Source organism: Coccomyxa subellipsoidea (genome assembly GCF_000258705.1).
Source record: "Coccomyxa subellipsoidea C-169, whole genome shotgun sequence".
Classification (NCBI taxonomy): Eukaryota; Viridiplantae; Chlorophyta; class Trebouxiophyceae; family Coccomyxaceae; genus Coccomyxa; species Coccomyxa subellipsoidea.
Genome location: NW_005178038.1, coordinates 218,336 through 240,166, shown reverse-complemented (window position 1 = coordinate 240,166; position 21,831 = coordinate 218,336). Strand labels below are relative to the sequence as shown.

General features: G+C 52.2%; 3 protein-coding genes across 3 annotated transcripts; 2 read left to right on the top strand and 1 right to left on the bottom strand.

Moving 5' to 3' along the window:
* Window positions 1–319: 319 nt before the first annotated feature.
* COCSUDRAFT_28166 (hypothetical protein) lies at window positions 320–9,805 on the top strand (the record flags this gene model as incomplete). Its single annotated transcript, XM_005648911.1, has 17 exons — window positions 320–530; window positions 690–782; window positions 1,142–1,257; window positions 1,691–1,813; window positions 2,147–2,332; window positions 2,949–3,062; window positions 3,401–3,580; window positions 3,945–4,136; window positions 4,427–4,558; window positions 4,892–5,083; window positions 5,521–5,692; window positions 6,405–6,536; window positions 6,931–7,085; window positions 7,498–7,688; window positions 8,062–8,194; window positions 8,611–8,769; window positions 9,158–9,805. 17 exons carry the CDS (start codon window positions 320–322, stop codon window positions 9,224–9,226), a joined length of 2,550 nt encoding a protein of 849 aa, XP_005648968.1. The 3' UTR covers window positions 9,227–9,805.
* Window positions 9,806–10,306: 501 nt separating this feature from the next.
* COCSUDRAFT_28164 (acetyl-CoA synthetase-like protein) lies at window positions 10,307–16,846 on the top strand (the record flags this gene model as incomplete). The annotated part of the gene is made up of 14 exons (XM_005648910.1): window positions 10,307–10,513; window positions 10,914–11,072; window positions 11,383–11,492; window positions 11,789–11,907; window positions 12,306–12,424; window positions 12,836–12,975; window positions 13,400–13,509; window positions 13,938–14,077; window positions 14,473–14,600; window positions 14,892–14,964; window positions 15,110–15,191; window positions 15,498–15,692; window positions 16,076–16,326; window positions 16,694–16,846. 14 exons carry the CDS (start codon window positions 10,307–10,309, stop codon window positions 16,844–16,846), a joined length of 1,986 nt encoding a protein of 661 aa, XP_005648967.1.
* Window positions 16,847–17,271: 425 nt separating this feature from the next.
* COCSUDRAFT_46800 (hypothetical protein) lies at window positions 17,272–19,104 on the bottom strand (the record flags this gene model as incomplete). The annotated part of the gene is made up of 4 exons (XM_005648909.1): window positions 17,272–17,752; window positions 17,927–18,117; window positions 18,316–18,501; window positions 18,867–19,104. 4 exons carry the CDS (start codon window positions 19,102–19,104, stop codon window positions 17,573–17,575), a joined length of 795 nt encoding a protein of 264 aa, XP_005648966.1. The 3' UTR covers window positions 17,272–17,572.
* Between the last annotated feature and the right edge of the window lie 2,727 nt (window positions 19,105–21,831).

Here is a 21,831-nt window from a genome sequence, read left to right as displayed (position 1 = left end):
TTTCTCGGGGTTCAGGCGAGCAAACGAGGTGGATTCTGCTGGATCACACAGCGGGCATGCTAGCTTGAAGGCAGTCGTCAGCAGAAGCAACCAGCAGAGTAGGAGAGGGAGTGGCCACAAGGTCACGAGGATGATGTTTGAGCGCTTCACTGAGAAGGCACGTCACGTTCAATGCAGACACACGCTTTACATTCTTATTCTGTTTTGTTTAGTACAGCTACACAATGAATCTGGGACGCTTTATGATTTTGACCTCTCTCTGCCACCTTGTTTTATGTCCACCTTGCATGGTCTGATGTGAATGTGATCAGCGTCCAGCATGCAGTTGATACTTTTCTGCTGGTATCAACAGGCCATCAAGGTGGTGATGCTGGCGCAAGAGGAAGCGAGGCGATTGGGACACAACTTCGTCGGAACAGAGCAGATCCTTTTGGGTTTGATTGGCGAGTCTACAGGAATTGCGGCCAAGGTGCTGAAGAGCATGGGCGTGAACCTAAAAGACGCTCGCGTGGAGGTGGAGAAGATTATTGGTGCGACTTATCAGTCATATTTCTTTCCAGAAGCATCTCAACTGCTTATGTAAGCTGCCTTGCTGTCCCAAGCAATACCTGTCTCCGACAAGCTACTGCCTTTGCCGTGAAGTTTTTTCTTTTAACAATTTGATTACGGTTTGAATTGCATGCTCACAGGGAGAGGAAGCGGCTTTGTTGCTGTGGAGATCCCCTTCACACCTCGCGCCAAGCGCGTTTTGGAGCTGTCCTTGGAAGAGGCACGGCAATTAGGTGCGCGCTCTACCGGTCATCATGCACTGTTGCCTTTTCTGTCTTGGGATCAAGCATACACATGAACCTTGTTGAAGGCTGTCCTCAAGTAAACAATGCGCAAGTTTACTAGGAGACAGCCACCCATGCTGTGCTGCCTTGGTTGCAGTAAGTTCATCCCTGTGACATAATGCATTCACTTCACCAGCAGACAGCACCTCATGCTGTGCTGCCTGGATGCAGTAATTATATGATGCATGCACTGCACTAGCAGACAGCACCCCATGCATTCTGCCTGGGATGCAGTGATGACATCACACCAAGATGCAAGCAGAGACTGCTTGGTGCTGGCTTACTAAGTGCATGACTGCTGGTTGCAGGGCACAACTACATCGGAACGGAGCACATCTTGCTGGGCCTGTTGAGGGAGGGAGAGGGCGTGGCTGCCAGAGTGCTGGAGACCCTGGGCGCTGACGCCTCCAAGATCCGCACCCAGGTCCGCACCTGCCCTAGCGTCTTCCAGACACCAGCCAGAAAGAGTACTTGTGCAGAAGATTACTGCTATATTCTCTTGAGGCCATACAATGTTCACCGGGAAGAAAGTCTGGAGGCCTCGCACTCGTGACCTTTAGAGAAGTCGGATTTGCTTGACAGTAGTTTTGTGGCCGGTGTGAGTGGGAGAATGACACCTGCAGGCCTCGTACACCGGTAGAATAGCATCTTACAGGAATCTTGATGCCACAGCACGTGTATCACGCATGTGAACAGAGACAGCACTGAACAGGAGGGGTGGTGTCCATGGAGACGTGGATCTACTTCACTGCAAAAATCCATCATCCCTCATATGGACATTGCATTCTCCTTGCCATCATGCGGACAAACTTACATTACCTTGCGCTTACCTGGAATGTGTGGGTGCTGGATAACAGGTCATCAGGATGGTGGGCGAGAGCCAGGACACGGTGACGGTGGGCGGCGGCTCGGGCTCGTCCTCCAACAAGATGCCCACTCTTGAGGAGTACGGCACCAACCTTACCACGCAGGCCACCGAGGTCAGGCCCGTGCTGCACACCATATTTTGTGGGAGGAAAGCCTTGGAAGTCGCACCTGCGATGTCGGAGCACGCTCACTGGTCGGAGCTGTTCGTCGTAGCAAACAGCATTTCCTGTTTGGCAAGTGCACATCATGATTGCTGTTCTGCCGTGTGCATTATCTACCTTGAGAGGAGTGGTAAGAGGTAAGAATTGTCCATGCTCTCTTCAGCCATGTCCTGCATTGAATGCAGGGCAAGGGATCGCTTTCAATGAATGCATGCAATTTGTAGACCGCTTCCTGGCATGTGGGTCTGAGCGAATTCGCTGAGACGGAACATGTCTTGTGGTCAGGGCAAGCTGGACCCGGTGGTGGGGCGGAAGAAGGAGATTGAGCGCGTGACTCAGATCCTCGGCCGCCGCACCAAGAACAACCCCTGCCTCATCGGCGAGCCAGGCGTGGGCAAGACCGCCGTAGCAGAGGGCCTCGCGCAGAAGATCGCCAATGGCGACGTCCCTGAAACCATCGAGGGCAAGCAGGTGTGGGCCTGCCTCTGTGTCACTGGTTGACTGGACTACTGCGGCTGTGACTTGTGTCACTGGCTGACTTGTCCAAGGCGGCTGTATTTGTGTTGCTGGGTGGCTGGGTGACTGGTCCAAACCGGCCGTACTTGTTATCTGGATGCTGTGCAGTGCATGATCAGCTTCAGACGGCTGGATGATGTGTTCATCATGTCTTTTCTGCTGCATGTCACATTGGGTGACGGGACTAAAGCAGGGATTTCTTTCTAATGTGTTTGAACAATGCTACAAAATGCCTTTCCCTATTTTTCAAGAAGCCTTCAAGGAAGGCATATACTCAGTAGAAATTAGGACGCATTGTTCCGGGGAACAGCTCCGAGCATAACTGCCAGTGCAACTTCACGTCTCTTTGTTTAAGGATGTCAGTTTGAGGCATCACCAGTTGGCATGACATTTGATTGAAGCGTCTGTGTCTTTTGGAGTTCCAGTACAAGACCTGAGAGCATTAAAGGATGCAGGTTTCCCTCTGAACGCCACGCCAACCAGGAGCCCATATGATTGCACCTTAGTTTGGTGATGTCGCTGGCAGCTTGCTGACATCACAACCGTGCTGACATCACGAGCACTGGCGCAGGTGATCACGCTGGACATGGGCCTCTTGGTGGCTGGCACCAAGTACAGGGGAGAGTTCGAGGAGCGCCTGAAGAAGCTCATGGAGGAGATCAAGCAGAACGATGACATCATTCTGGTGAGCCCCTGACTCATCCTCTTTGCGGCTGCCCTGCATTCAATATGATTATTAGGCTTTGCCAGGCTGTCCTGTGTATTTGCACAGGAGAGTGGTTTCCTACCAGAAAGCATTTGCAGTAGTGTCAGTTGCTCTAGATTTGCGGCTTGCTATGCTGCATGCATGCACTCAACGGCCTTTGACATTGACTCAGTTGTCACATGCGCCCCGTGGAACGTGGTCTACTGAATAGGACTTCGAGCGCTGGGCACCATGACATATAAACGCTTGTGAATTTGAATTCTTCTATATACAGTATATGCAGCCGGCTAACAGAAGATATTTGCGCATGTGCGCAGATGATCGACGAGGTCCACACCCTCATCGGTGCTGGAGCGGCGGAGGGAGCTATTGACGCTGCCAACATCCTGAAGCCGGCGTTGGCGCGTGGTGAGCTGCAGTGCATCGGCGCGACCACCCTTGACGAGTACCGCAAGCACATCGAGAAGGACCCCGCCCTCGAGCGCCGTTTCCAGCCCGTTAAGATAAGCTCCCTGCCCCGCACATGCAAGTCATAGCGCTGCTCCGAGCTTTCTTAGATGGGCTGCTTGCCCGTAAGATGTATGTCGTACACCCACGCAGGGCCCTGTGGTGTCCGCGCGCTCTTGCTCGTCCCAGATAGCTCATCCAGTTTGTTTGGGTGTTCTTGAGTCAGCGAATTTTAATGCTGCTCTGCTGCTTGATTAAGGGTGATCTGGTTGAAAATGTGCTGTACCAGGCCATGTTGTCAACGAGAGGCAAAAGAGTTATCATCTGCTACGCTCAGTGGCTGGGACGGCGTGAACAAAACAATATGAAAGAATGCACCCAATCTACATGAGGCTGTAATACAGTACAAAAGAGCAAGCGAGACTGATCATGTGCTTTCTGTGCGCGCACGTGCCAGAGCCGACCGTGGATGAGACGTACCAAATCCTGCTGGGCCTGCGGGAGCGCTACGAGGCGCACCACAAGCTGCGCTACACCGACGAGGCCCTCGACGCCGCAGCCAAGTTCTCCTCCCAGTACATCTCCGACCGCTTCCTGCCCGACAAGGTGCGCGCCCCGTCACGATTTTTCCTTCGGGTGCCAGAGCCTCTGTGATTACCAGGTTACCTGTGATACCCTCACGTTATTCTGTACAAAGCAAAGGGTGGTGAGATTGTCTGTGCTGAGCTGTCTGTGCTGAGCTTGAAACGGCGAGTCGGAAGAGAAAGTGCAGCACGACAGAATGAGGTTTGGGCTGAGCTGGAGCCCCTTACAGGCAGCCATGCACACAAGGGACGCGTCACTGTGATCCTTGTGCCACATCTGGACTGAGGTGGAGAGTGATTATCTGCGTGCAGGCAATCGACCTGATCGACGAGGCGGGCTCGCGGGTGCGGCTGCGCCACGCGCAGCTGCCAGAGGAGGCGCGCGATCTGGACAAAGAGCTGCGCGCTCTGCTCAAGGAGAAGGACGCCGCCGTCCGCGGCCAGGTGGGCACCTCGGCCCGTAGGTCATACTTATGAATATCTATGCTCTGCGCACTTGCTGTAGGGAGATTGACAACCTGGGGAGCAGTGTTACTGTCAATCTGTGAGGAGACCAATGGAAGCAATAGCAATCTGTTTAGACTTGCAGCTCCTCTGGCTTCTGCGCCCGATGCACCCGATGCATGTGGGAGGGACTGGAATGGTGCATCGTTGTTCTTGCACAAAATGGCTCTGGTTGTTTCACCAACCGTCTTCTCCCCAAATGCAGTGATTCTTGTCCTGGTGAAGTTGTCTTGGTGCAAGGCAACTCACTATCCTATTCTCGTCATATTGCAGGACTTTGAGAAGGCGGGGACCCTGAGGGATCGGGAGATGGAGCTCAAGGCGCAGATCAGTGCTATCACTGGAGCGGCCAAGGAGGGCGAGGCCGCCGAGGCCGAGTCCTCAGCCGAGGGCGGCGGCCCGTTGGTGACCGAGGCTGACATTGCCAACATTGTCGCGCAGTGGACCGGCATCCCCGTCGAAAAGGTGCGGGCTCTGCGCATAGATGTTATAGTTCTGCTGGTGATGTATAACGCCCTGCTTGTTGGTCGCTTTATCTATTGACCCGCGCTACCTGCAGCAATGCAATAGAATGTTGGACGGGGTTGGAGTCATCCTGTTTTGCAGTTCCCTCATTTGCATGCACTCAAGTCTGCGCAATGTGCCCGCAGCAAATCATGCTGTGGGCGACTTTTGCTGGCTCCAGTGTGTGCTTATGGTTTCGGAGACCTGTCAATCTCATCAATGGTACCATGCATCAGCGCTGATGTGTACATACCGCTTGTTGTCCGGTCCTGGATGTTTCGTGCTCTGACACTGCTTGCTGTTCTGCTGGCATGGTTCCCCAACCAGCACTTTCTGCTCAGAGCTGACTGCGTGGCCTTCTCCTCCTGTGCTCATGCTGTCTGTTCCACTCACTGCAGGTGTCCAGCGATGAGAGTGAGCGGCTGATCAAGATGGAGGAGACCCTTCATCAGCGCGTGATTGGGCAGGAGGAGGCCGTTGTGGCCATCAGCCGCGCCATTCGCCGCGCGCGCGTCGGCCTCAAGAACCCCAACCGCCCCATCGCATCCTTCATCTTCTCTGGCCCCACCGGTGCGGCACCTGTCGTCCTTTCCTGTTGTCAGGCTTGTTTTGGGTTGTTGTGCGGCGCATAATAATAGGTTTACCTGGATCGTGAGCTCAAAACTCCCTTACAAATCCCAATCGCCTCGTAGCATCCTCCATCTTCTCAGGACCCACCGGTGCGGCCCCTGCCCTTACCATGGTCTCTTGGTGAATCTGTGTGTTGTTTTCCTGGGTCTTTAGCGGAGCCTTCAGTCCTCAATTGCCCCTCTGCCTCTGTTTGAGTATGGAAGATAGGTTTTTATGCATTTGTGGTGTCCTAAATCCCAACTTATGGCCATAGTTGTTGGGATTTGAGCTCAGGGTGTCATAAGGTCCATGGAATGTATTGTGAAATGGTTTACCTGCATGTTGTCTCCTAGCTTCTGAATACAGCATGTTACTGCTGGTTGCTTGGCATGCTGTCAGAGGTTGTAGTGATTTTATCACTAGTAGAGTGAGGTAGTATAAACTGGCGCTGGGATTCGTCGGCGTCTGTAGGTTTCGGGAGAATCAATTGATGATATGACATCCTCCCAGCCACAAAAACGTGAGACGCATTGATTGCAGTTTTTTTGCCCGTATTGTTGACTGCACACTAAAATAGCTTTGCTTAGGCGTCTGTATGCTTGATGAGACGCACCTAAGCCTAATCTGGCTTGGATAGGCGTGTAATCATAATAATAATGCTTGATGCTCGCAGGTGTGGGCAAGTCTGAGCTGGCCAAGACGCTGGCGAGCTACTACTTTGGCAGCGAGGAGGCCATGGTGCGGCTGGACATGTCCGAGTTCATGGAGCGCCACACCGTCTCCAAGCTCATCGGCTCACCCCCAGGTGTGCAATTTTCCACCTCTTAATTTATCTTGAGGAAAATTCGCATGTTCTCATCATGTGAGGCTCTTCATGTGAGGCTTGCAAAACCTGTTAGCCATGGGGCTCTCTTGGTCAGCTATATGGCAAGCACTGATGCGCGTGTTATGCAGCTCAGCATTTGCATTGCCTGCTGCGCTGCATTTCATGTGCACTCCTATCTTGCAATATGGCTCGATGAGCAAAAAGGATTCAGCACTTTGTGACGCCTTGTCTTTCTTCAAGCAATCATGTCTCATGGTACTTAGAAGATTTTATTATAGCTGCCAAAGTTTCCCATGCTGCGGCCTCTGCATTCACTGTGAACTTGGCTAAAGATAATGTAGGGTGATGATGACTAATCGTCTGTGCTGGGCAGGCTACGTGGGGTACAACGAGGGTGGGCAGCTGACAGAGGCTGTGAGGAGGCGGCCCTACACGGTCGTGCTCTTCGATGAGATTGAGAAGGCTCACCCGGACGTCTTCAACATGATGCTCCAGATCCTGGAGGATGGCCGTCTGACCGACTCCAAGGTGGGTCTCCTATCTCTTGCCTCCATCGAGCTCGGTAGCACTGCAGTGATGTGAAAGGCGCAGGGTGTTGTTCTATCTTGCCTTCTAGTCAGATGGGAATATGACAGCATAGAAGAATTCTCTTCGTCCTGGTGTCCAACCTCGCCTGGTTCATCCAGTGGTGGACCAGCTGAGGCTGGGCGGAATGTGCTGGCTGACAGATTATTGCTTCCTTGCTACTTGCTCCAAACCGGTGCAAGGCACTCATGACGGCTCTTTTTATGTACATGTGATGATGAGTGTTGCCGAGCTGTCACCGAGGGTGAAATTTTTGAGTTCCTCCATGCAGATTGATGTCGAGGTACTTGGATTACGATCGCTGTTTTGACAGTTTGACGATGAACTGAGTTGGGTCCCTTTCTTTGCTGCGCAGGGCCGCACTGTGGACTTCAAGAACACGCTGATCATCATGACATCGAACGTGGGCAGCAGCGTGATTGAGAAGGGTGGCGGCGGCTTGGGCTTCCAGCTGGACACGAGCGAGGAGGACTCCTCCTACAACCGCATCAAGACCCTCGTCAACGAGGAGCTCAAGCAGTACTTCCGCCCAGAGTTCCTCAACAGGTGCGTCGTGCCTCGCGGCATGCATCTGCCGACACATGTGCACATGCTCCTTCGTGGGCGGAAATGTCGGCTTTTTTGGGGCTTGTGCATTTGCCGGGGTATGCTTGTGGGAAATGCCTTGATACAGGGCGTTGCAGGATGCGCGCACGCGTCAGCTGGGTTTTTGCTGCTTAGGTGATGCCGGTGGTTGCTTCCATTTTGTGACTGGGTTGGCACTGTGATGTAAGTGCGATGGTGGAGCCATCTGCATGCATGGCGGCATGTCTTTGCCTCTTTACTTGCTGCCAACAAACGGAGTTGTTGGAGTTGCTGAAGGACTATGTGAAGAGAGAATTTTGTAATGTTGTTCTGAGGAATTCTTTGTTGTGTGCAGGCTGGACGAGATCATTGTGTTCAGGCAGCTCAGCAAGAGCGAGGTGAAGGAGATCGCTGACATCATGCTGACAGAGGTTTTCAAGCGCGCCGAGATCAAGGGCATCAAGATCGATGTCACCGAGCGCTTCAAGGTCAGCCACCCTTCCACATCACCCTGTACTGGCCTGGCGCAGCCCATGAAAGCCTTTGATCATGTTCTGCCCAGATCAGATGCAATATGCATCAAGACAGGTCTTCAGATGGGGTCGTGTTCTGTTGTTTTAGACTGTGGAAGTACCTGACACTGGAGCACCGCAGTATATGAGCTTGCTGGAAGCTGCAGTGTCAGCCAGGCTGAAACCTGCCAAGTTCACTGGTCTTCTATTCAAAGCCACAGATTTGGTCAGAGGATAAGCCATCGTCGTCCTCTGATAGAGTACTTTGCAGTGCTCGTACGACCCTTGGATGGCGACGCTGGCAGGCTGTCTTCCTGTCTCACCACGCTGTTTGAGCTGTCACGATTAAAATTTGAATTCAAAATCAAGGTTTCCTGCCCGGCTTTGCGCAGGACCGGTTGGTGGAGGAGGGGTACAACCCGGCGTACGGTGCGCGGCCGCTGCGGCGGGCGATCATGCGGTTGCTGGAGGACTCCATGGCCGAGCGCATGCTGAGCGGTGACATCAAGGAGGGTGACTCCGTCATCATCGATGTCGACGCCGACGGCCAGGCACGCCCCACCAGACAGACCTTCATGCTTGCTGAGCATTTCTAATTTTAGACTGCCGCTTCCACTGCCTGAGCCTGGCGCAGGCCCCCAGGTAGCTCGAAGACTCGATCATCATATCCTTCAATCGTAGAGGCTTGGGGTGCTCTAGTCTGGGCGATAGATGCCAGAACAAACCAAGAGTCGCTGTAGCTTTTGTGCATCTGCACGCGCCTCGGATGATAGCCCAGGCTGGTTGTGGTGCCTTCGCTGCTAGAGACTGCCTTCGCTGCTAGAGACTTGCCGCAGATGTGGCAGCCTTCATCATGCTCAGGCTATCCTTGCATGGGTTCCTGTCCTTGTCTAGTTTAATACAAGGCTGATGCTGATGTGTGTCTCGCTGACTGTGCAGGTGAGCGTGCTCAACGGCGACAAGAAGATGACATCGACCATCGACGCCACTCCGGCCGGCATTTCATAGGCCGCCTCGCCGGCTCGCAATTGTGCCCTGCCCCACCCTTGGAGGCACATTCCCCTGGGTGGATTCACAGGGCGCGATCGCGGGCACACTGTGGCCACAGGCCGTTGCGCAAGCAGCAGCGGCGAGCTTGCTGCATGCGTGGGTTGGAGCGAGGCAGAGCAGGGATTGCCGGTTATGGGACCTGTCAAGCAGGCTCGGTATTGAGTGCTGTTTAGGCCGGGGTGTGGCCCTCTTGGTGACTGGGTGACTGGTGTGGGCACCCCTTTGAACGTGTATTCATAGAGCCCAAGTCCACGCGTTGTATTCTTATTGTTTTGGAGGGTGTGTCTGGGTCAGACTCCTGTCTCCGCAACACAGATGGGTACTGTGGGCGCCGATGGTGCTCAGAAAGCAGCAACGGATCCTCTCTAACTAGTAGTCGACATTACTAGATGGTTCTTTGGATGTGTTGAAACGTTAAGTGGAGTAACCGGACCGCCGTATTTGTTCCCCTCTAATGAATTTGAGGGGCGGTTGCGTTTGGGCAGTCTTTGTGAGCGCGCACTGCAGAGTAAGTAAGAGTAAGAGTAATTAAATTCCACTCATCAGCTTGTTTCAGGCTTGTCAAACTGATGCAGAAGCTGCGCGCTGCTGCATGGCACTGCGTGCATTGCATGATGTGTGCTTTCTCTCTGCATCAGCATTTGAATTTGCAAAATCGATTGAATTCAAGGCGTTCCAATTCACAATTGAGTCGAAGTTTACAAAATGCTTGCTGTTACTGAATATGTCAGTCCTTCCAAGCATTACACAAACTGATGCAGAAACCAACATGTCGAATCAAAGGAAAGGAGAGCAAACTGTGAATCCAAATCATCATTCGAAGGCAGGTTCAGAGGAAGGTACAGTGCAGCTCCAAACGGAGTTTGCGCCTGTCTTGGCACTCCTGAACGAGCGGTCTGTTTAGTCTGGGACGGTTCAATGCAGGAAGAGCCGTCGGGAGTCTGTTCTGAGGCGTCCAAAATGTTGGCACTACTGATCGGGGGCGTGGGGGTAGGTTTAGTGGCCCTCAAGGCTCTCACAGCGGTTCAGGAGGACGAGATGAAACATGTTGAAAACCTCTTGGTTGAAGTTGCACCAGCAGAGCCCAGCAAAGGAGAAGGTACTGTAGCAATCGGCCCTACCTACAGAAATGTGGTCGCAAAGGATGCGTATCCAACGCTCGATGGCGTCAAGACGCTGTACGAGCTGTTCACAAGCAGCGCCAAGCGCTACGCACAGAACCCTTGCCTTGGCAGCAGGAAACAGGTGTGCACAACTACACTGAATGTTAGGAAAGACATTCCTATGATTGCAATACTCTTTGCTTCTGTCTATATTCGATCAATTGATGTAGTCAACCCTGTCAGTGCTTCTGATCTCATCAGCGATCAACTTTCCAAATAGAAAGCCACCGCCTCTTTGCTGACTTATAAGGGTTACCATTGGTTGCGAAAAGGTTCATGATGTCATAATGATAACGTAGTGTTTGTCCGGAGCTCTTCCCAATTTGTCAAGGGCGTGCATCGGGGACTGGCAATGTCACTGTATTGAAAGGCCTGGCCAGACCTTGCGACATTGCGTATCACCTGCAATAGGTGATCATGCCGTTCTGATATCTCCAACATGCATCGATGGACTCAGTCGATTCGCTGCCCCTGATGTGCAGGTGGATGGGACTGCTGGGCCCTTCGAGTTCATCACCTATGAGGAGACAGCGGAGCTTGTGGCAGCCATCGGCTCTGCCCTGAGCGCTGTGGGAGTCAAAGCCCACGACAAATGCTCCATCTATGGGGGCAACAGCGCAGAATGGATGATTGCCATGCAGGTATGATTCCCACCCCAAAGAGCCATGTCCTCCCTTTTCCCGGGGCATTAATTGCGTCCCACCGATGGCCAATGCAACACTGGCACATGGTATGTCCATAAAATACTGCAGATAGATTCATCTCTCTGGAATCCGTGGCCGGCCCATTTCAGATCCCTGCATCCTGCTCCTTTCCGATCCCAGCAAGGTGTCGCACGCCAACACTGTTGCATGCAGCAGGCAGTCTGTCTAAGAATTCCATGATCTCCTAGGATGAAGGGTGATTACGTATTCATGAAAGCTGATGGCCTCATTTGGCACGGTGGTGCAGGCATGCAACAGGCAGAGCGTGTACTGCGTGCCGTTGTATGACTCGTTGGGAGAGAACGCTGTCGAATTCATCATCAACCACTCTGAGTCCAGCATCATATTTGTCGCCAGGTCAGCTCCTTGTTGTCTTTCAATCCTCAAAACTTTTTGCCCATCTGCACTGCTTGACAAAAGTGGGATGTCTTGACAGCGTATCATCTCAGTCAAAGATAAAATGATCACTCCCAAATACAATCTCCTGTTGTGGGTACTGGCCAGTCAGCTCTGATAAACTGAATGAGGTGATCAATACATGAAAGGCACTGCGAGCGCCATTATACAACCCTCACTCGGATTGACACCAACAAGCACATGTCTCCTGTACCCAACTCATGATTGACCTATGAGGACTCTTCTGTGTATCCCAGGGAAAAATTGGATACTCTGCTGAAGGCGCTGCCCTCTGCGCACAAGGGTCTCACAACGCTCGTGTACTGGGGGACTGGGGACGAGAAGCGTCCCGATGCAGAACAGGTGATTTCGTTGAGTCGTTGGTCTGGGCACCTGTGGCTCCTTGCATGCATGATGAGAAAGGCATCATGTCAGCAAAATGATCCCTTAATGAGAAGAGACTGAAGGGTCTTTTCGGCAGCCTCTGTTTCTGTGTGTAATGCCGGTTCTTCATCTTAAAATGGTGAATTGCATATGGCAGCCAGGCTTCCTTAGTGCTTACGCTGACGCCAAACAGGTGCCACCAACTTGCATGGGCCTGCCCTTCTCAATTGTTCTGAGTCATCGTGCCACGGAGGATGTAAGCATGACAAAACAACTTAATCATCAATTAGTAAGGGTGAGACCAGCGGCGGGTAGGGCATGCTCACCTTGGTTGTATAAGTCATCACTTACAAATTGACACGCAGGCATCGGAGGGTGCGGACATCAAAGCCTACTCGTGGGATGAGTTTTTGGCGCTGGGGAAGGCAACGCCTGCGCCGCCGGTGCCCCCCAGCCCGGAGGACCTCTGCACCATCATGTACACCAGCGGCACCACCGGAGACCCCAAGGTGATTAATGTAACAAACCACAGGGCTCTGAGGGGTATCAGGTCTATCTGACCTCTGGGGCACTGGCTTCGCCTCTGGGTGGGCAATACATCACATGACATGCACAGCAGCGATGCTCGATGACAGTCCCTGCTGTGTATATTGGGCCCTCAGTCACTCGCGCTTCTTGAGAGAAGAATACCAGGAGGACCTTGAATCTGCTCCAGAGGAAGACCTCGCCAAAACAGGAGGATTATCAGAACCGCCAATTGCCTTTGTGGCCGACCAGAGACCTCTGCAGCATGCCCCTCTGCTCCGAACAATGGGTGTGGGATCACAGGACGAGAAGTAGACTCTCTGCGCTTTGCGTGTTCTTGACTGCTGAACAAATTAGGCGGTGGGTTTCAGGATATAACAAGGGGTCGTGCGCAGGGGGTGATGATATCGCACGCGGCGGTGGTGGCTGAGGTGGCGGGCCTGCATGCCTTCCTGAAGCAGATCAGTCATGGCAACACCATCACAGAAAATGACGTCGTGCTGTCATACCTGCCCCTTGCGCATATCTTCGACAGGTGGGTGATTGCTTGCAGAGGCATCTGCATGCATGTGTGAGCCCTGCTGACTGGATTGTGTAATTGTTTGCTTGTCTACAGCTAGAGTGCACATCTTTGGCAGGTGCCCTGCTGTCACATCGCGCACCTGCAAATTTGCCTGCAATTCTACACCAGCACTTTTTTCTTGTTTGAACTTTGGTGCTCATTGTGGCTGCTGTGTTTGCTGCTTTGCAGAGCTTTGAGATGATGCAAGGAATGCCATTGTCTTCCCCTTGCTAACTTACCCAATGGAGGGTGTTCACCTGAAGCAAAAGCCCAATCATACCATATGCAGAAGCCGCTCAGCGGGGTTGCCTGATCCTGGGTTTTCTATGAGACACGATCCATGAGTCAGCAGGTGGCACATGCTGGCGGGTTGCCTGATCTGGCGCGGCCTGTGCAGGTCTACAGAGGAGATGTTTCTGTCGGTGGGGGCACGCATCGGCTACTTCCAGGGAGATGTGAAAAAACTTGTGGATGATATCGCCGCCCTCAAACCCACCATCTTTATTGGTGCGTGTTGGACAGATCCTCCTAAAGATTGCATGCATGCGGGGCTTGTGCTGATGGTGAAGATATGTAGGAACCGACCTGTGTGTTAGCGTGCGCCACTGTAACGGGGACAACCCCTGGTGTTGCATGTGTTGTGGGAATTCTGCCCATGGTGAAGCGCTTGGCAAAATGTGTTCATGTCTAGCTGCCGCAAAGCAGTGATGTCAGCTGTGAAAATGAAAACGTGCCATGCTGCCGTTTATTTGCACAAATATGCAGTCAGGACTTATCGCAGCCTTTGGCGAACAGAATCTGTCTCATATATGATACCTGGCTTGGCAGGGCCAAGCTTTCAGGCTTGCTCAAGCTTCCTACAGTGTGCAAATCAAGACGGGACTGCGCTTATGCAGAATTATAGGAGGGCTAATGTGCGCGCAAATATTATGCAGGCGTGCCGCGGGTATTTGACCGGATATATGCGGGCGCGATGAGCAAGATCGATGAGAAGGGGGGTCTCGCAGCCAAGCTGTTCCATTGGGGCTACAGGAGAAAGAGCGCCCGCCTCAAACGCAACATCCCCGCAGACAAGGTGCGCCTCGAGTGGATTTGTCGTGCATATTCTTCTGGGGTATGTGAGGTTTGTCGGGCAGAGGATGTCATGGTTGTTAGAAAGTCATGAAACCTGGGGCTCATCGAGACATCCCGAGCGCATGCATTACTCTGCAGCCAAGAGCTGGCTCCAAAAAATAATCTTACTTCGGTGCACCATTCGCAAAAGAGCTACCCTGTTGAGGCGTGGCTTTGTTGTCCTTCATCAGCGTTGACCAAACTCTTCTTGATGATGTAAAAACACACCCTTCTCAAGCTGGGAACGCGTGACAAGTGAGCCAGAGGAGGTTCTCCCTGGCAACTGGATGGCACTTTTTCTGGTCGCAACACAAGTAGGTTGCAACGTTGAGAAAGAAAATGAATGTGGACATGCAGGCGACGCCGGTGTTCGACAAGGTAGTGTTCAGCAAGATCAAGGCGCGGCTGGGCGGCCGCGTGAAAATCATCGTTAGCGGCGGCGCTCCTTTGGCAGGCCACGTGGAGGAGTTCCTCAAAATAACCATGTGCGCGCCCGTCGTGCAGGCGCGTTCCCTCCTCTGCCACCCCCAGAAAATTCAAATTTAATCTTCGAAATCTCAAATTTCAAGTTTCAAGGTTCAAACTCCGACCAGATGACAGCATTCTTCCGGTCCCTCGCTGCAAACGCATGTAGAAGTGTCATGCGAATGATAACGAAGGCTGTGCTAAATTTTTCAACCGCAGATCTGTACAGACCTGCATCAAACACCACTGCTTGCAACATTTTGTCCAAGTGCGACACGTCTGTTCTGCTTGGTACGGCTTTGATATTGAAGATCATGGGGTGTGCAGGGGTACGGGCTGACAGAGACCTGTGCGGGCTCCTTCATCAGCGTTCCAGACCTCTCGGTGAGCATCCGACGCCATCCAAACATCTTCCTTTGCGCCATTGGCGACAAATCCTGCTCAAAGTCCTTGGGTATAGTGACGGTCACCGTGCTGATCCCTGTGGAAAAGCCCAGCTGCGCTGATTCATATTGATTGTACTGCGCAGGAGATGGCAGGCACTGTTGGCCCGCCGCTGCCATGCACAGCATTCCGGCTCGAGGCAGTCCCCGAGATGAACTATGACCCAGGTGCGGCCCCCCATTGCACAAAGTGACAATCCCTTGCATTTAAGCTCAGGGATCACAGGCCAGTGCTGTTTCGGATCATGCTGCCTCCCAATATATTATCGCGCAGCGGCGTTTGCACACTTGGGCACCTCTGCCGGCCCTCGACAGACATTCTCATTGCTCCGATAGCTCATTTTCTGATCTTGGAGCCGCTCGCAGGCCAAAAATATTAGCAAAACAAAACGCCAGCAAGCCATCAAGGCAGAAATGCCGCTGAGCTTCTCTGCGTCTGCGTGTGATGCTGAGCAGGCTTTTATGCATGCGCAGCCGGCAGCCCGCCGAGGGGGGAGGTGGTTATTGGGGGCCCCACGCTGTTCAAGGGCTACTACAAGGACGAGGCCAAGACAAAGGAGGACCTCACGGCGGACGGCTGGTTCCACACTGGGGACGTGGGAGAACTCACTCCAGAAGGAGCCCTGCGCATCATCGATCGCAAGAAGAACATTTTCAAACTGTCGCAGGGTGCGCGCATCTTTCTCTGCCCTTGATCATGATTTTCCTGCTGAATCTTGTTTCTTCCTGGGGTCCTTTGTGCTCAGACGGACCTCTGTGGAGGAATAGGCACAAGGATGCCAACAAGCAGTAGCCTGACATCAGGGGATGATCAGGAGTTCCAAACGTCTGAAGCTCTGAGATTGGCGCGTTGGATGTCCTATGCACCGTGGGTCTGCCAAGACTGGCATGCAGTGCAAGCTCCGGGACGGAAGCCAGCAGTGCAGAGCATCAGATCCCTGTCAATTGGGACTTCATGAGCTGAGGGCCACAGAGGTACCCACAGAGGTACCTGGGAAGATGTCACAGTGATAATGCATGTGAGACGCCACGAGTTTGTCCTGCTGCCGCAGGCGAGTACATTGCCGTGGAGAAGATTGAGGCGGTGTACAAGAAGAACCCGCTGGTGGAGCAAATCTGGGTCTACGGCAACAGCTTTGAGAACATTCTGGTGGCGGTGGTGGTGCCCGCTGAGTCAGCACTGACATCGTGGGCCGCCGACGCTGACGTCAGCGGTGACCTGGCGGAGATCGTCAAGGACCCGAAGGCGAACTCCTATGTCTGGGGCGAACTCAACAAAACCGCCAAGGAGGCAAAGCTTAAGGTAAGGTAGCCTGTAGAGTTTTGTGATGAGCGTGCGCTTTCATTTGGAGCAGGAAAAGAAAGTGCTGGCCATTCACATTGGAAAGAAGGCCCTTGTGCAGTCAGGAGAAAGGAGATATTGTCGAGAGAGGTGGCCAGTCTTTTCTTAATTATATTGGCAGTGCAACACATCATTAAGCCGCTGTTCCCGGAGTGGAGCATGAAGGTGCCAGTGTCCTGCACTGACAGGGTGCAGTTATCATACATTTATCTGCAGCTTATCAGAACCTATATAGTCACCAGACCCCATGTGACGCCATCACTCTGCCTGCACAAGGTGCGTTTCCGGGTATGACTACTGAGCTTCTCCATTGCTGTCAAATGCGCAGGGCTTCGAACAAATCAGGAAGATTCACCTGGAGGCAGAGCAGTTCTCAGTCGAGCAGAATCTGATCACTCCCACCTTCAAGCTCAAGCGGCCGCAGCTGCTGAAGCACTACAAGGAGCAGATAGATGCCATGTATGGGAAGAAGAAATCGTGAGCGAGCCAGAATGGAGAGATCATTGCCAGCTAGGTTACTTTTGACATGAAGTCAAGGAGTGGAGTTTCTTCTTTGTAGGAATCTTTGAAAATTACAGCACGCACTCAGATAGACCTCAAACTAGCACGTGAAAGCAGCAGCATATGTAGATGTCTTCAGCTTGTTCTACCAAGCATGCTGCAGAAGCAGTATTCACCTCGAAAGGCGCTGACCAGCAGGGTGAAGGTGTTTCATCATGTGGGACAAATGCAGGAAGAGCATTGCAGAAAGCTGAACCAACACATACTTGGTTATATACCAGGCAGTACTTGGAGTCTCTGCAGAACTTGGATACCCGATTCGACCATAGTATAATGCTAAACATAACCCCGCATGGAGAAGGCTGTTGGAGAATGTATGCCACAATGATGCAGCCAGATACTCATGCAGGAAAGACGTGTAACAGAACTGATATTCATAATAAGTGACGATTGATGTCTTCCTGACCTGGTGCGCACAATGCACTACAACATTGAATTTGATAAGTATTTTGTGAATTTTTGCTGGGGCAGGATTTTGAAACTTATCAGACAGGTACAGTAAAGATCAAGACCAGATCTTTCACATACCAAGTGCTACATTTGACACACGGAGAACTGGTTACAGGTATTGCTCAAGCATGTAAGCTTACATGTCCATCCAATGTGGGTGCACAAGTCTGTGAGTCACAATGGGGGCAGTCACAGTTTACTTGTTCACCCACTTGATCTCAACATTACTCCTTTCTGCTACCTTCTCCAGCAGAGTTGTGGGAATGATCACAAAACCATTAATGTCATCTTTCCAGAGGTACACGACTTTCTTTGCCCCCATGGAGTGCAGCTTCTTGCTGAGGAATTTGTACGCGCTTGAGGCCTCATTGACGATCTGCACAAAACAGAAACACTTTCAGCCACGAATTTGCAAGTCAGTGAGAATGAGGCGCGAACGGTGACCAGCAGCCTGAATCTTGCAAAGTGCATTGGACGTACAGTTCCTGACTTGAACACAGAGAGGTGCAAGCTCATACTCCAGGTGTCAGCAAATATGTGCGCACCATACCTTTGCGTTGGACAGCTCAATGTCCTGCACGAAGGTCTGGACTGTGGAGAGCTTGCAGCTGAGGGCATGTTCCATGACTACTCTTGCCGGCCTGCACTGCGGCCCATACCCCTCTGCCTCCTGAACCTCGGTCAAGCACGCTGGAGCTGGGGCCCCCAGATGCAGCGAGTAGATCTCCTGAGCGCATGAATCTGCAGAGAGACACACATGTTGAACAGATCAGCCATGTGGACACGGCTCAGCCCTTTCACCGTTCTGGGACATATTGACACAGCCCTGCTCTCTGAATGTTATGCAAGGACGTGCTTTGATTTGGCAGCGCAGTTCACTCTGTCAGAGTGAACATCAAACCGATATTAGCCACAACAGCATCTGAGAATTATCCTTACCAATGATTTGCCGGGTGTGGAGATCTGCCAATTGCAACTGCAGTGTGCGGATCTCTTCGGTCGATTGCAATTGGAGTGTGCGGATCTCTTCGTTCTTCTCTGCTAGCGCTGACCCGATGGCAGTGGAGTAGTTTCGAGCAACATGGTCAAGCAAGTTCCCGATCAAGTCATCGATTCCCCTCCACTCTGCACATGAGCATCAAATTCAGTCGGTGAACTGGTTACTTAAAGGGAGCAAGCGCCTTCAGCAGGTACAGATGAAAAGGGCACGATACCTTTGTCTTTTTTTGCTATTTCCTTGCAGAACCTCCTGATCATTTTTATGGAATGCCCCAAACTGTTGCCAAAAAGCTGTATGATGTTACTTCGCTCTGATGAGGCCGGGTAGACTGAGTCCGGTGAAGATGGAGGCTGGCTGGTCACAGATGTGCTGCTATCTGATTGCTGTGGGCTTTCAGGTGCCTCAGGTTCGACGCACAGTGGCTGTGAGTTCCAGTGATGCTGGACTTGCAGTCCCTTTCTACAAGCGAAACAACTTTCTAGGAACCCACTCTTCTGCTCGATCTCATAGACGTACGCTTGGTACTGGTGGACGTTGCTGACTTCATCGAATGTGTCAGGCAGATTGACAACAAGTCCCTTCTGCACCCCGCCCTTGATAGAGAAGTGCAGATTTTCTGAGATGTTTGCAGGAATTATTTTCTGGACAAGCTTCTCACAAGCCTGCACACTGGCCACATGAAACTGTGCGCCTTTCGCTGAGATGGTAATCTTCCCTTTGGAAGCCATATCAGCGTTAGGGCTGGAGTTATGATCCCTAGTCAAAACCATAAGCTTTATCTCGAGCAATAGCTCTTACCAGATGCTCTCGTTTGTCTTTAAGGGCTCGGGGCGATAATGGATTTCAACCCATGATTTTAAACTGCCAAGCTTGTAGATGCCATTTACTTACTGCTCGGTAATGTATGTTTACATTCGTTAATGCAATCATTATGGTCAATATAAAGCATCGTCTGCTTTGAGCTTGGACGACTAGCACGGATCAACTCCCTGTCTCTCTCACAGTGATCTGCACCAGATGGGCATCCTACCCTGTCAGTCAAACGCCACTAATTCAGTGGAGGAATCCGCTACTAATCTAGTCGAGTTTTGGCTTCCTTGCTGCCACGAGTAACACAATGGGGCCTCTCTTTCGGAGCGTCTGAAAGCTCAAGCATACCTGCTAATGCCAAGTAAGTTTATGCCCTTATCTTGCCGGCACCCACGCTGTGGTACAGGCGCGAGATTTGCATCAATTGAGTGTGCCACCAGCGACCGTTCTGGGGTGTCATTTTGTTGCACAGTGTGGGTGCCCTTGTTTGATGCGCATCTCACTTTTCCTTTGGCACTCGAATCTTTTCTTGCCGGCAGCCTCGCTGTGGTACAGGCGCCCGGCTTATATCAATTTATTGTGCCACCAGCGACAGTTTTGGGGTGTCAGACTTGCGCTATCAAGCGGATCTAGCATTGCCCCAAGCATTAACCAGTTGGAGAGCATGAGTGTTGGAATGGTATTAAGGAGCAATGAGGTATTTTGTGGCTGTTGTGCAGGCCCAGCATGAGAGGGACAGCTTGAGCCCAGCAGAGCGGGAGCAGAGAAATCTGCAGGCGCAGCGCGGCATCTTTGCTTTGGTCGCCCGCTTCTTCATCCTGCACGCCTCCAAGATTGAGGCCCTCATGCTGTTCTGGGCAGCCATGCAGCGGCCTGGTGGCTTTGGCTGGGTCTTCACAGGTGAGCACATATCCTGCATTCAAGAAAGGTGTCATTGTAAGCTGATCTGCATGCATGCCCTCCACTACTGCAAGCCATGCGACTGAACAGTTTTGGCACATGCATGATCTCGATGTGAAAAAAGCGTCAAAATGCCAGTAATTGTTGCTTTAACCATCATTGAAAGCAAATGTTGCTTGGCAATGCAGTGGGCCTGGTACTGCTGTCGCCTGTTCTTGGCGGCCCCAAGGCGACAGAGGGCAACGGGCGGCTGCTGATGCACCTGTCCACGCTGGCAGCCATCCTGGTGACTGCCACCTGGATGCTGACTCAGTACGCCATGCAGGTGAAATGCTCTCAATTTGACAGAGGACGCCCATTCAGAACGACATGCAATTTGACAACCCTTATGCTGTTCATTATATATGTTTTTAGACCTCACTGAGCCCGTTCTGAATACCCATCTTCTGACAGTGCCTCCCATGCATGGGTCCTGTCTTGCAGAAATGAGCGTGAGCAACTAATACTTGTGTGGGCATAGATACTTATACTACTCAAATTATGGCGCAATCAAGATGATGTGACAAATCTCTTGCTTGTGTACAGGGGGGGTGGATCTGTGACAGAGCGGGTCCGCCAGATGGGCTGCCAGCGAGGGTGGTGGGGTATCTGGGGCTGCTCTCATGCAGCAGCGGTGAAAGTCTTGAAGCCCTGCTGCGCGTCAAGTGCCTGGTCCTCATTGCCATCATCCTCAAACGCCGGTCTCTCAGGTAAACATACTGTACTTGCCATCAGTGTTGTCAATGAGTCACAAGTAGCGCCTCATGTATGAGATGTCTCTTCTTCCCTGCAAAATACCAATTTAATGGTCACCATTGCTATCATGTGCCATGCCTGTCTGCTTCTTCTGAGACCATGGCTCACCCTGGTGTTATTATTGGTATCTGCAGATCGCACGTGTTGCTGCAGTCCAGTTCCTCAATTCGTGCGCTGCTTGGACCAGAAAGTAAATTGAAACTTGTCCTGCAGGTGGCACAAGCACCTTCCTGAAGCTGTGAAGAGGGCAGGCGCGTCGAGCTCGCAATGCTGCCTGTTCTGGACACCTTCAGACGCTGAGCTGGCAGAGGACAGGGCCTCCCACAGCCTCTGGACCGCAACTCTGCCCTGGGCCGCTCTGTGTGCCTCGCTGTCAAGGTACTAACCCCTTACACAATACTTACACATCTCCAACACCATCCATGCAAGCCTGCAAATCTTCTCTTTGGAGCGGTGCTCTGTCTGTTTCTATCATTTAAGGGTTCTTTAGCTTTCCTGTGGTTTCTTATGCGTGCTGAATGTGGTATAGCCCACACTCTCTCCTGTGTCTTACCAGTGTCGGGTAGGACACACTCGCCTGGGGTAGAATAGACTATCACACTGGGTCCTACACCCTAACAGACCCAATCACCCCAGGCTTGACAGCAGCGTTGGGGCGTGCAGGATTTGGTGAAGCAGATGCAAGACGGCAGCCAGCGCATTCTGCAAGCCATGGACTGGCCGGCAACAGCAGCCAGCAGCGGCCGCCGCAGCCCCGTTGACCGAGAGGGCTCCTCTTCACCAGCCCAAACTAGACAACCGAAGCAGAGTCCTAAGGTTGGCAGTCCTTCCCCTGAAGAAAACATGCATGCATGCATTCTGATGGCGTACCTTGAATTTTTGAAGATACTTCAAGGGAGGTTCGGCTAAGGGGTAGTTTCGGAAGGATAATGCACTGACAGGTGAGGGAG